The 14,545-nt window shown below is 40.7% G+C and overlaps 1 protein-coding gene across 4 annotated transcripts in view; it reads left to right on the plus strand.

Annotated features, from left to right (window-relative positions):
- Positions 1-14,545, plus strand: part of PIK3CB (phosphatidylinositol-4,5-bisphosphate 3-kinase catalytic subunit beta) — a 213,577-nt gene that overhangs the window by 148,079 nt on the left and 50,953 nt on the right. For all 4 annotated transcript variants that reach the window (XM_030575228.1, XM_030575229.1, XM_030575227.1 and 1 more), the window contains 2 exons: positions 2,715-2,768; positions 5,189-5,377. In XM_030575228.1, coding sequence (XP_030431088.1) covers positions 2,715-2,768; positions 5,189-5,377 — 243 coding nt within the window. The remainder of the gene's footprint in view (positions 1-2,714; positions 2,769-5,188; positions 5,378-14,545) is intronic.

Here is a 14,545-nt window from a genome sequence, read left to right on the forward strand (position 1 = left end):
AGTATGCACTAATTTTGACTGCCCAATTTTAGATGCCTAGGACCTGATTTTCAGAGCACTTAAGCATTTTATGGCACTTTATATATTCAGAGCAGAGCCCCCATTGAACGTAGTAGCCATTACACGTGCTTAGCACTTCCGCAAATTACATCCCAAGTGTCCAGAAAATGGAGGGAACACAGTGGCCACCTGTGAAAGTTTTTTGTAGTGTGTGACTGGTTGAGCATCACATAAAAACTCAGTGGCAGAGATAGGGATAGAATCCAGTTCTCCAGGGCAGCATTCAGCAGCCTTAACCATAAGCCCATGCTTTTCTCTTCCTGCAAAACCCTGCCTCCTTCACTAGTTCCATTCCAATTTCTGCAACAAAAGACCAGAGTTCCTACAGATAAGGACTTCCTTCACTAAACGGCACTGGTTCATCCATTTCCGCCCCCCTCCCTTCCACCAGCTCCTTGTATGATCTCAATCTTCCCCTTACTTTTCCCTTTATCATACTGGCTTCCATTACCCCCATTTGCTCCCCTCTCCCAACTCTTTGTTCCAAACTACTCTCTCTCTCTCTGCTGTTGCCAGCATCTATCTGGCTCCTGTCCTCTCTGCATTTGAATCAGAGTAGCCTTGTGACTGCCAAGAGCAACAATTATAGGTAATGTCCTGCCACTGCAGCACTAGGCCAGAGTTTGCTCAGTACAGATAATACCTTTGGAAAAGTTAGCAGCCAGACTCTAACAAGGCTCTACTAAGATGTGCAAACTGAGATTTTATTTCCAAAGGTTTATAATTTGAGTGGGAGGTTTTCTACAGAAGCAGCAAAACACCCATGCCTGCCATATTCCAAGACCACCCCTAAAGCATGAAGGTGCAAGAGCTTCTCAATAAAACGATAAAAATATTTTTAACTTGGCCAAAGATGTATTGTCCTCTTAATTTTGCTCTGGGAAATGGCTAAACCATTTTTGCTGAAACTTTCAAAACAAAAAACTCAACATCAGGCAGAGACCCACTGCAGAAAATTTCAACCAAAACAATTTTTGGAAAAGTTGCATGCAACTGAAAACAGAATCTGATAATAGAAAGCATCAAGCAGCCTTAACTGTAGGCATTGCTACTGGCTCCACCTATAATCATTGTGCAGTGGATGTTGATTATACTTTTAAAAAAAGACTATGTGTTTGATTGCTTCTATAAGCTGATTACTGGTGTAATTTTTAGATATTTTTACACATGAAAAACATCTGGTTTGAATGCACAGCTTTCTTATATTGAATACTGTCTATGAAGGAGAACTATTAAATAACCTAAAGAGGATAAGTTACCTGCTTATAGTTATGTACATCGTTCCACTGAGATGTGTCAACCAAAGCTTTTGTGGCTTTAAGTAAAAAAATATATATATATGTTGGGCAGGACATGATCCACTATCTCCTTCCCCTCGCTCAGGGCTGCCACCTTCATGGTGCCATTTCTAGATATCTGAACTTTCAAAGTACTGTTTGTGCTTTGGTGCAGAATGGCTCAGGATATTTGTAAAGGAACAAGTGCTGTTGATTCAAATCCAGCCCAGGTCAGTAAAACCCTAATGTTACTGTATGTTCAGCGAACTATGCAAAATAGGTTGTAGGTCTCAATCTAATTTGCAGTGGAATAGGCAGGGTGAAAGTAAGTTAAAGGACTTACCAGTTCCCTGGAGTCCTAAGCAGGGACGTGGCCTCAACCGGAAGAGGCGGGGCTTTAAATCAAGATTTAAAGGCCCCAGGGCTCCAGCTCCGGCTGCGGCTGGGAGCCCCAGGGCCTTTAAATCACCCCCGAGCTACCGGAGTAGTGACGGCGGGGCTCCGGTGGTGATTTAAAGGGCCAAGTGCTTCGGCCGCTGCAGGGAGCTCTGGGCCCTTTAAATCGCCAGCCTGGGGAAGCCGGTCCGGTCTGGTATGGCATACCGGCTCTTGCTGCTATGCCGGACCGGACCAACTTACTTTCACCTCTCAGGATATGTATCTAAATCATAGAACATCTCATACAATGGATGCTACCTGACAATAATTTTGGGGGTGTTGAACACTGAGCACAGCCACCAAAAATTGGATGGACATAGAAATTGAAGTACCCATCAGATTACTGAAGCGACAGTGTAGGGAAGCTGACATTATAGAAGATGTGTTTTGTGGATAGGTAGACGGCATCAGTCTCCAAGAATGTTAACTTGCAGCTTTTCACAGATTTAATTCACATGTATAATTGTAAAGATGAGGGGAAAATATTGTACTTACATGCTCTGAAGTGGAACCAAAGAACATAGATTTATGCAAGGATGACATCTTAAGAGAACACCAGATTGCCTGAGAAATCCTTTTGCTTTAGGTGCATTCCACTAGTACTTGCAGCTGGTATGTAGCACTCCTTTGTGCAAACTATACTGAGTTTTCTAGACCAGAATCTATTTTATTAAATTAGCTATCTGTATTCATAAAAAGACATTTTATGGAAGAGTAATAATACACATAAGGTTGTGATGTAACATTATACATAAACACATTTATATACCACACTTACAGTATAAAGAATTAATAAATATGAGTAAATAATCAGTTCTGTAACTAAAGAGAGAACTTCTGCTGTATCGTTTCACCACTTCACCTTTATAACATTTTTCCTTCAAAATGTAGTCCAGTTCTTTATTTCAATCTTAAACTTAAACTATTATCCTTTTTCAGATACTTGAAAAGGCAGCTGAGATTGCAAAAAGCAGTGAGAATGCTGGCATGCCAGTAAGTATCCAACCTGAAAATAGCATCTTCAAAATTAGAAAATCCCAATATCCTATTTCTCTGTCACTTTATGCTTGTATTATTCTAATAAAAAATAAATATATGTATTCAGGTAACATTAAAACCCTCTAGGTTTTTTAGGTTTGTTTGTTTGTTTGTTTGTTTTTAAATGACCACCCACTTTTGTGGGACTTAGCATTTCCTTCAAATTAAGCATATATTCTCTGTATTGGACACTAGTCAGGCTACAAAGTGGACAAGGGATGCTGTGGCTTAATATATTTTATGGACTATACCTCATCCATGTCTGAAATTTGGTTTCATACAAATTTAGCTAGCTGTAGCAAGATCATCTGTCTGGTTGTCAGAAGCTTCCCAATAATGACCATTTTTGAGCTGGATTGATCTTTGAGAACAATAAATTCCATAATTTTTTGTATACCCCTGGAGTGGAGATATTTGATCTTCTGAAGGAGGTGAACAGTTCTGGAACAGAGGTTGTACTTTTTATATGAAGTCTTTAACTAGAAATTGCTTTCTTAATACATACCCACCTAATGTTGAAGAGAAAAAATAAAAAAAATGCAGAAAACTACAATCCTGCTAGTTCTCCAGTCTGCTACTGGAAAATACCTGTTCTACTTACTGATCTATAGTAAGAACTGTATGATGTTTTAGAATACAGATGTTTGTCAACAAGTACATCAAGTATAAATAACACTGAATAGAGCACTTTAAACATTATGCAGTGTTCTGAAACACTGAAATCTCATAACTTGTTCTATTACAAGCAACTGAATATGTCAATGAGATTACCACTTACACAGCAGAATGTCAGCTTGACATTATTTGTAATCAAGACCTTTTATTTATTATCCTTTAGGAACATGAAAACTGCTTTCTTGAATAAAGCTTTCAGTTACAAAATCACTTTATTTTCAAGACTTTCTCATTTACTGTATATTTTGACATAAGAACAAAGTGCATACTTTTCTTAACTCACGAAACAAACATTTCAATTACACCAACTATTTTAAGTCTATTCTGTTAAACAATTTATTCTTAAATGATATTTTTGCTTGAAGATATTTACTTAAAACTTTTCAGCACATTGCAAGGCTCAGGCACTCATCCTGTCTAATAAGAGCTAAATTTGAAGTAGTAATGTATGTAGCATTTGAATTATTTTGTCAGCTAGGAACTCTCTACAGAATGTTACTATGAAGTGAAACTGTTTGATACATAAACAATATTGTCTTCAATTTGGCCTATAATTTTAACTGAACTTTTACAAGGAAGGAAAAAGGTTTTCATACAAAAAGAGTACCACTTTAAAAAAAATCTGAATCTGCTCTGGTTTCCCAAGATCCAAGGAAGTTTCTATACTAATTGCTCAAGTTTTCAGGTTGCTTCAGAGCTTCATACACAGTGAAAATAGATTATCAATGTCTCTGCGTAGAGTCCATGTTTGTTTAGAAGCAGGAGCATCTATTACATGTAATTATGCGTCTATATGACTTTCAGATTATATTGGTCAGCTTTCTTTCCTTGCAGTTTGCATAGTAAGGATGCATCCTCTGACCACTGTGTCTTTTAAATGAAGATTTGTTCTTAGTAAACCTAACTTTTAAAAGTAATGTTAATTTCCAAGTTCTAGTAATCAAAGTTATGTTAACGTTTAACCTGTTACAATAATTGACATAGGATAGTTAAGCACTGGAACAAGTCACTTAGGGAGGTTATGAAATCCCTGTCATTAGAGGATTAGAACAGGTTAGAAAAACACCTCTCAGGGATGGTCTGTGTATACTTAATTCTGCCTCAGTGCTGCCTGAGAGTAGATGACTTCTAAAGGTCCCTTCCTGCCCTACATTTATTTTGATTCTGCGTTAAAATGAGAATTGTGAGAATAAAACAAATCTGTATTAGAAAACATAATGTGTGTTAATATTTACATACAAAACCAGTCTTTTTTTGTTATAGTTGGAAGTGCATCCTTCACATTTGATTTTAATTTGACTTTTACTCTTACACTGCCATGACAGTATTTAGCTGACAAATAAATGGGAAAAGTACTTGCTGTCAAAACAAGAATTCCCCAATTTAAATGGGAAAACAGCAATATCGCCATCTACTGTTATTTATGCAGAAGTATAATAACTTTTTTCAAATAATTTCGTTAATTGAATTTAGATTCTGCTGTATAAATATGTTCTACCATCACCAGAAATTTGAGGTCTGACGTAAAAGCCTGATGATCATCCCACTGTGATCTAAGAAATGAATCCAGTTCACTTAATACTACTGTTTTCCCAATATAGCTTTATCATAGACTATTAGAGCAAGCTAGTCAGTCTACATCCAGTATAACATAAATTTGGTGATTCTTTAACTTACTTTGCTAACTTTAATTTACCTAGGGTCGAGGTGGCAAAAAGTTCTATATTGAACTAAAAGAAATCATGGAAAGGGACCCCTTGACTCAACTATGCGAAAATGAAATGGATCTTATATGGACTTTGCGGTATGACTGTCGTGAGAATTTCCCACAATCACTGCCAAAACTGCTGCTGTCTATAAAATGGAACAAACTTGAAGATGTTGCTCAGGTAAGGCAAATGGCAAAGGCAATGTAAAAATATGGCAGACAAATCATGAGCAAAATTTTTCTTGTACACAGAAACATTGAAGTGTTGTGCTAAACATTGGTTTAAAAAAATAGGCATTTGGGCCATTGATTTCAGTGGAGGTTGGGAGCCTAAATACCTTTGTGGACCTAGGCCATAACTCTTTTGCTTTCAAAGAACCTATGTCTCGGGCCAGATTTTAATACTAATTTAAAAGTTAAACATGAAAAACCAGTTCCCAAGCACTTTTTTCTCAAAAAACTTCAGGCAGATAGTGTGCTCTGAGTTGACAAAGCTTTCAAATTATTTCTAAGAGGATGTCTCCATAATCCACCAGCGACTGGAAAGGAGAGTGGTAGACAAGCCCAGGGACGCAAAAGAGAAATAAGATTGACACAGTTAAATTGTTTTATTCCCCTCCATATTTTCTTTAGTTCTCTCCATGTCCCAATTTTAGGCCATGATCCTAAAAACATACATCTGGTCAACTTTGAGCATGTGCCTAAGCATTTCCAGGATCAGGGCCTTGATTAAAACTGCAAGTCCAAAAACTTAGGTTTAGATTGACTGTACTTTTTCAGATGGTAAAATCTTTGGAACTTTGTGGAAAAACTGATGGTTCAAACCAGCTAATATATAGTTATTGGAGAAAACAATTATTTTTCAATTAAATATCTTGCTCCAAAGTATAGTGTCACTCACTTCAGTGAGACTACTTGCTTGAGTAAGCTGTTCCTAAAGCTGCAATAGAGATAATTGGGGCTTCAAGTTTTGATGTTAATATCAAGCTAAGATTGCATTTTGTCAAACAGATTGCGTCATCCTCATTTTAGTTTCAATGTATCAGATATTTTGGTATACGAGTCTGTTCTAATACTTTAATTCATATGTCTACATTTTTCATATCATCCCAGATAGAATCCTAGTCCTGTAATGCTTGTTGAAAATTGGTAGAAATGTGTGTGATAGCTTTAGAATGACTCTCCTCAATTTGCATAGCAATGCACAACTGGATTCATGACTAAAAAACTATACTTTGTCAGTGTTTAATATTAGTGGAGTATATAATTGTTCTGAATTCAGTTGCTATATTCTCTGAGTTATTGAAATGAACTGATACTTGTGGAATTCTGGTTTCTGAATGAAATGTTTATTTTTCTAAGGTGATTCTAATGTGAGATCCTCCTCTGTTATGGAACTATCTAGTAATAGCTAGATAGCTGTAGACCATTTAAATTTTTAAGTTGTGGAACAATGTTGTTTGTAACTTTGTATAGGAAAAGTATATGGATTTCATAGTCGTCATAATATTTCTGTTTCTCAGACTGATTTAAAAGTGTAAATGTAGCAAAAATAATGGATTTCTATTTTTTTTTTTTTTTTGGAATTTTGCCTAGACCTTCTGTGTACTCAAAAAAAAAAAAAAAAAAAAAAAAAGCTTACTATTGCAGTGGCCAAGGCAAAACTATACAGACCCAGACAGCCTTAACAGATCCAACACACTAATAGAGAACCAGATGCTTGTTACAGTATGTCTGCTTGCTTTAATTTAAAATTTACTATTACTGGAGCCATGCATTGAATGGCATTTGTGATTTTAGAGGCCATCACACTAAGATTGTATCTGTCATCTGTGGATATAATTGGCAGTATTATAGTAAGCTATCATACTAACTTGGCATTTGTGATTTTAGAGACCATCACACTAAGATTATATCTGTCATCTGTGGATATAATTGGCAGTATTATAGTAAGCTATCATACTAACTTACCATACTAATAATTTGAAAGACACACTATTTACCTTTAAAATGTTTGTGCTAAAAATCAACTATGTTTTATGGAGCATAATGATCACAGTATAAACATGTGTTCCAAATAGTTTCTGAATCGAACCTGGTATTCCTCCACTTACTATAAAACTTGTAACCTTTTTTAGGAGACTGAGAAACCCATTCATCCACTATGTGGAAACCCTCTTTCCCCCACCACCATCACTATCGACTTTACATATCATGCGGGCCTTTTGATTGGACAGTCCAATTAAAATGTTGCTCCAGGGTCTAGGTAGCAAAGAGCCTCAGGAGAACATATGCTCTATTCTGGAAGATCTGTTTTCTTCCATTATGTCCTTCTTTCCAACATGCCTTAAGTTACTCTTGAAGCTATTAAAGTAATTTGATTTTCACCCTCTAAACTTGCAATTGAATGGTTTACAGCAGTGAACTCGAGACTAGTTATATGTATCACCCACTCATTCTTCACCCTCTTGCATTCTTTTGTACACATGAATTCTCTCACATTGTTTATTCATTCCAATATGCTCTTGCACATCTACTGTTCACTTAAGCTTTTGATTTGTTTTTATTTAGTATGTTAAGAATATTTTAAAGTGGTATATATTACCCATAAAGATGAGAATGTAAGGAAGGGGCTTTGGGGTATGCTCACCACAGGTCAATGACTAAACAATTGTAGGAAATGAATTGACAGGTCCACATTACTTAGAATAGGTTTTTTATTTGGAAATAAAGATTAGAGAAAAATAGATTAAATGACATGGCACTTCATTTTAAAAATATTTTAAAATAAAATGCCTAAGATAATATAGATAACGTTATGTATTTTTGCCATTTATCATGTATCTTAATGTGCACTTTCTGGAAGGAATGTGGTATATTTTTTGCTAATGTAGAGAAGGGGATGACTTGGCAATTGAGTAATGTATTTGGCAACATTAGTAACCTATATTTGTGAGGAAGACAAAATTCTTCTTCAAGTGCTTGCTCATGTCCATTCTGTTCTAGGCGTGCGCATGCCCACATGCACAGTCATTGGAGATTTAGCCTTAGCAGTATCTGTAGGTCCAGCTGTGGTGCCCCCTTGAGTGCCATGCTTATGCATTGGTATATCAGGTACCACCAACCCTATGACCTCTCAGTTCCTTCTTACCTCCCATGATGGTTAGTTGTAGCACCTTCCTTGCATAGCAAGGGCTAGCGGTTTTGTCTCTTCTGACTTTGAGCTTTAGGGTCTTGTAAATAGTGGTTTATAGTAGTCAGTGTTAAGTAGGTGTTAAGTGTAGTTAGGAGTCAAAAGGTAAGAGTAGTGGGGACTTTGCCCTAGGTGGGGCATGCCTGGTCTCCGGAATTTAAGCCCTGTGTAGACTGTAACAGGCCTATGCCTGTAAGCGATCCCCACAGCAGCTGCCTCCGGCACAGAAAGGCAATTCAAGCCTCTGCCAAGACTCCACCAGTGTGAATGGGCACCTGATGCTGCATCAGCGTCTATGGCGCTGCCCTGGCAGCATGGCCAGTGGCCAGCACAGTGGCCTTATGGGAGTTCATGGGACATGCTGGTGATGATGATGCCCCTTTCACACCACTCGTCTGCCGCTGCCTTGGAGCAACAGCTGGCAGCACCGGGCTCCGTGCATGAGACCCGCTCAGAGGTCGGGCTATAGGAAACAGAACCAACCCCAAAAATCCCCTACCCCATGAGGGATGATGACCCAGAGCCTACCCCAGCGGTACAGTTGTTGTTCTCGTCCCTGGATGAGGCGGTCATGGGACCCTCAAGGGGCCAGCCGGCTGGACGATTTTAAGGAACACCAGGCCCTGCTTCAACGGTGGCCAAGAACTTGGGTTAGAGGTGGAGGGGATGGCAGAACAAGCGGACACCTTGTTCAATATCTTCTCAGCCTCTACCCCGGCACGTGTTGCACTACCAGTGCATGACGGGGTCCTGAAAATTGTCAAGGCCCTCTGGCAAACCCCATCATCCATCCCTCCCACCTCCAAAAGGGCCAAAAAGAAGTACTTTGTCCTGGCCAAAGGTTCAAGTACCTTTATACCCACCCACCTCCAGGTTCGCTGGTTGTCTCCATGGCCAATGAAAAGGACAAGTAGGGGCAAACTAGTTGAACTCCCAAAAATAAAGAGGCCAAAAAACTGGATCTTTTGAAGAGAAAAATTTATTCAACAGACAGCATGCAATTCCGGGTGGCAAACTATCAGGCCTTCTTAGGCAGGTACAATTTTAACTTATGGGACTCTCTCCGTAAGTTCAAGGAGTCCCTCCCTCAGGATCTGGTCCAAGAATTCAGCACCCTGGTGGAGGAGGGCACTGAGGTGCTTTCTCCAGATGGCATGGGATACAGTGGCTAGGGTGATCATGGCAGCGGTGGTCATGAGGTGCAGCTCCTGGCTTCAGACCGCCGGCCTGTCCCAAGAGATGCAGACCTCTATCCAGGACCTCCCATTCAATGGAAACAGTCTCTTTTCAGAGTAGACTGATGTGAGGTTGCATGGGTTAAAAAGTTCACCTTGGTGCAACAGAGGCTGGTCCTGGCAGTAGTCACTAGACTTGGAGACCACCTGGACTACGACCAGGGAGACAGGTTGGCTCCTCTGACGCTCGCTCAGCTCATGGAGTTCTCCAGACATTGTACTCCCCAGCATATACTTCAGAAGGTGAGGGCTGCTTTACAGCCCACTGCTTGGGCATATCTTGACTGGGTCCTGCAGGAGGGCACCCCCAGCCCACCCTACACCCTGGGCCCCCCGGACCTTTTCATCAGGCCCCTGCCCTGTGTCCCTACCTGACCATCCTACCCCTTCACTGTGAGCTGGCCGCACAACTTGCAGCCAGTCTGTTTCTGAACTGTGCCGAGGAAACATCTGTGCATGCTCAACACCCTTCATGTCCTCACCCTTACGTTCCACCCCAACATGAGTGGGGGACCTCCTACCACCTCTGGAGGGTGAGGAACCCCCGGTGGGCCAGCCTATATCCCACTGTGGTCCCAAAGCCCACTGGGTATACTAGTTGGCGGCTCCTTCATAGAGCCATGAGCACAAGCATGTTCTTGGCGCAGTTCACCCCTGTCCCAGACACCTGTCTTTTCTGCAGCGTGAGGGAGACCTGGCGCATGTGTATCTGAAGTGCACCAGGTTGCAGCCCCTCTTCCGTTTTCTCTTAGATATCCTGTTACACTTTTGGCTGCACTTTTCCCCTCACCTCCTTATCTATGCACTCTCTATCCGTGTCCCCACAAAGTCACAGGACCTCTTTGTCAACCTCCTTCTAACACTGGCCAAATTGGCCATGTAGACCAGAGAGAGGAGGTTGGCTGATGGGGTTTTCTGCAACTGCAGGGCCTATTTCTGATCCTTTGTCCACTCACACATCCTGGCAGAGTTCCTCTGGGCAGTGTCTGCTGACTCCCTTGATACCTTCAGTGAGCAGTGGGCAAAGTCCAGGGTTCTCTGCTCAGTGTCCCTATCAGGTTCCCTTCGTTTAGCCCTGTGACCTCACTCCTGTCCCTGTTATAGCTTTAGTTGTCCCCCGTACTTAATTGAGATCCCGGACCTTGTGGATCCTCCCCTTAGGCTGGGGGAGGTCCTTTCTGCCCACCCACTTCCCGGATCCCAACAGGACCAACAATGTCTTGGCAGATCACCTCAACAGGACTTGCTCATCTCTTCATGAGTGGTTGCTCCATCCGGAGGCTGTCAGCATAATTTCCCAGAGGTGAGGGACTCTGAGCAGAACTGGTGTTCTGTTCGATCCAGAGGATGGACAGGGCTTCCCTGTCAGACGTCTTTCTCATTCCTTGGTCAGAGGCAGTGATGTATGCCTTTTGGCCAGTGCTGATGATTCTCAGGGTCCTTCTGAAGATCAAGCAAGACAGGGCGAGAATTATCCTAATAGCCCCCGCGTGGCCTCGCCAGCACTGGTTCGGCACCATTGCTGAGTCTTTCAGTAGCCGCCCCACTGCATCTGGCCAGATCTGCTGTCCCAGAACCACGGCAGCCTTTTGATGGTGCTGCACTTGATGGCTTGACTACTGCATGGCTAAGCCGGACCAACAGGCTTGCTCATCCCGTGTTCAGCAGGTCTTACTGGGTAACAGGAAACCCTCTGCCAAAGTGACTTACCTGTCCAAATGGAATAAGTTCATGTGCTGGGCCTCAGAATGGCGTATTTGGGCTGAACAGGTCCCACTGCAGGAGACCCTGGATTATCTGCTGCACTTCAAACTCCAAGGTTTGTCCCTGTCATTGATCAAGGTCCAACTGGCTGCTATCTCAGCTTTCCATCCGCTGTTCCAAGGTAGGTCGATCTTCACTGGCCTTCTACGTAGGTAGAATAGAGCTGTTCCGTAAGTCAACACAATTGTTCTTTGTGTTGACAGACAGAATGAAAGGTCACCCGCAGTGTCTGCTCAGAGGATTTCATCCTGGATCACAGCCTGTACCTGCTACTGCTATAAGCTGGCGAAGGTGCCTCCGCCAGTGCTCCTGACAGCACACTCGACTAGGGAACAAGTGTTGTCAGCACCTTCCTGGCACAAGTACCTGTCCAAGAGATCTGTAGGGTTGCTACCTGGTCGTCTGTCCACACATTCACTTCTCATTATGCACTTGCCCAGCAAGCTCAAGACGATGCTGGCTTTGGCAGAGCAGTGCTGCAAGCTGCAAGACCATGAACTCCAAGCCCACTTCCATGGATATTGCTTATGAGTCACCTAGAATGGAATCGACATGAACAAGCACTTGAAGAAGAAAAATGGTTACCTATGTTTCGTAACTGTTCTTCGAGATGCATTACTCACGTCCATTCCATTCCATTTCCCGCCCTCCTACCCCTCTGTCAGAGTTCCTGGCAAGAAGGAACTGAGAGGGCGTAGGACTGGCGGCGCCGGATATACTGACGTCTGAGTGCAACACTGAAGAGGGTGCCCCAGCTGGTCCTACGGATACCGTTTAACCGTTTTTCTATTCTAAAATGTTTAAGATGTTATTTCCTGCAAGCATTCATCCGCATGAATAGGTCCATTTAATTCAATGGGAGTTCTCATGTGCCTAAAGTTACTCACTGGGCAAGTGTTTGCAGAAGCAGGGGCATACTTGGCTGTGAAATATGTATATTTTTTGTTATTACTCTGTTATGTATTTATATTAAGAATAAGAAATAAAGAGCAGATTCTGTCCCCCATGCCAGTCTTAAATCAGGCTTGGCTCAGTGGAGTCCCCTGGAGTGGGAGGAAGGAATCCTCTATGCCATACTCTGTGGCTGCAGTAGCATCCACAACACTTGAAGCACGCTTCCATGAAGAGAAATGGCTCTGAAATCCTCAGAGCTGTGTGTCTGATAGTATTTCTCTCACTCCCGTGCTTTCCTTTTATGCTGGGTCAGTAATAAAGAGCTGAGCTTCTTGGCATGCAGAAGTCAAGGGCTCCCCGGCATGTAGTCCCAGAATCTTGCCACCCTATTCTCAGTGCAGCAGAATCATATTGATCTGCTTTGGATAGGGCCTCTCAGTGTTGGAAAAGTGGGAGAGTTAGCCCTGTGGCAGTGGCTAAATGAGTTTTATAAATTATAAATCACATTTGGCCCATAAAAGAATGTTGTGTGGCGTTCATGAATGTTTGTTATGTGTTTGTACAGACGTTGTGCACTGCCCCAGACATGTAGTAGGGACCTTGCACTGAATGGAAAAACAGAAAAATAATTATTAAAAATCTCTTTTCAGGATAATATAACTTCAGTTTGGATTAAAAATGAAACAGTTGTTTAAACAAGACTCTTACTCGATTAGGTTGTAATAGATCCCATACAGGGGAACTATGCAAGGTCTCAGGCACCACATAAGATATTCATTAAAGGTTTGTCACATTTGTGTGGTATACAGGACCTTGTGTGGTCCCTCTGCACTCAGATCAGTTTCACTCAAACTGCATACACACTCTTTCTGTTGGTATGCATACTTCCACCTTTTCATGTTCTCTGTATGTATAAATATCTCCTGTCTGTATGTTCCATTCTATGCATCCAAAGAAGTGAGCTGTAGCTCACAAAAGCTTATGCTGAAATAAATTTGTTAGTCTCTAAGGTGCCACAAGTATGCCTGTTCTTTTTGCATACACAATTTATTTTAAGAAGGCTTCTTTATCTAAAGAGCGTTTTGTGCATATAAGACTTCCAGAGCTATACACAGTAAATGTATTTGTACAGAATAAAGATAAGAGGTAATTGTAGGTTACAAATACTAGCAATACTGCAAATACTAATATCCCACACGCTCTCTTTGTGAAGCACATTTTAAAAAAATACTGAAGCATTTTGGATGAACATCTGAACTTCCAATTTGTTGTTTGATATTAGAAGGACATTGTCAAATTTAGTCTCCTGAATTGAGTTTTAGAAAGTAATTCAAATAAAAAAAAGGACAAGTAATGCATCCCAAAATGTATTTAGCTTATTTAATTTCACAGTTGTAGTTTAGTAATATTGGTTATAATAATTAATGTGTTAATAAATATACTGTAGTATATTTTACAAAAGTAATGAAGTATTACTTAATGATTCCTCATTACTGACCTCTGTTATTAAATCTGTTAAAGGAGAGAGACTGCCACTTTTGTGTGAATTGCAAAAATTAAGAGGTTCTACCGTACCTCAAAAGTTATATCTTATAGTAGTTAATGTTCGCCAATTTTAAAATAAATGTTATGTTATGGCCAAGGACCATCACAACAGCATCAACTAATTCCCGCTGTGTAAAATACAGTAATTTCTTGACATCAGATGTTTGAATAATGTCTTTTACTGGCAACAGACATTGCACTGAATCTGACATGTGGTGCGAAGAAGATTTTTAACAGCAGTTGTCACTAAATGTGATCAAAACTATTTTTCTGGGTGTTTTAAAATTTTGCTATTTGCAGTCAGAATCTAGTCTCAAGAAATTGTATAATATTGTTAACAGCAGAACATCTTACTGTAATAAATTATTTTAGATGTTCTGAAAATAACAAATAAAATACACCAACAGTAGCTCTCAGAAAATAATGTAATTTAATTTTACTATTTCTTTTACATACTACATTCTTGTAAATGTTACAGCTGAACAGTCATCCAGAATGAATTTGTCCAAGTAATTGCCCTTATTGTTGCTGAGGTGCCTCGTGAATACCAAAGGCTCTTACCTTGGCCCAGCAGCAGGATGGGAGAACTTGGTTAAGTGAGGGATTTGTAGAGAATGTGTGTGGAAAGCAGACCCCAGATCTTATTAAACAGATCATCCAAGTTAACCTATCCACTCTCAGTAGGATGTTATCCTCTGGGAGGAGATTAAAAAAAGAC

Source organism: Gopherus evgoodei, chromosome 9 (assembly GCF_007399415.2).
Source record: "Gopherus evgoodei ecotype Sinaloan lineage chromosome 9, rGopEvg1_v1.p, whole genome shotgun sequence".
NCBI lineage: Eukaryota > Metazoa > Chordata > Testudines > Testudinidae > Gopherus > Gopherus evgoodei.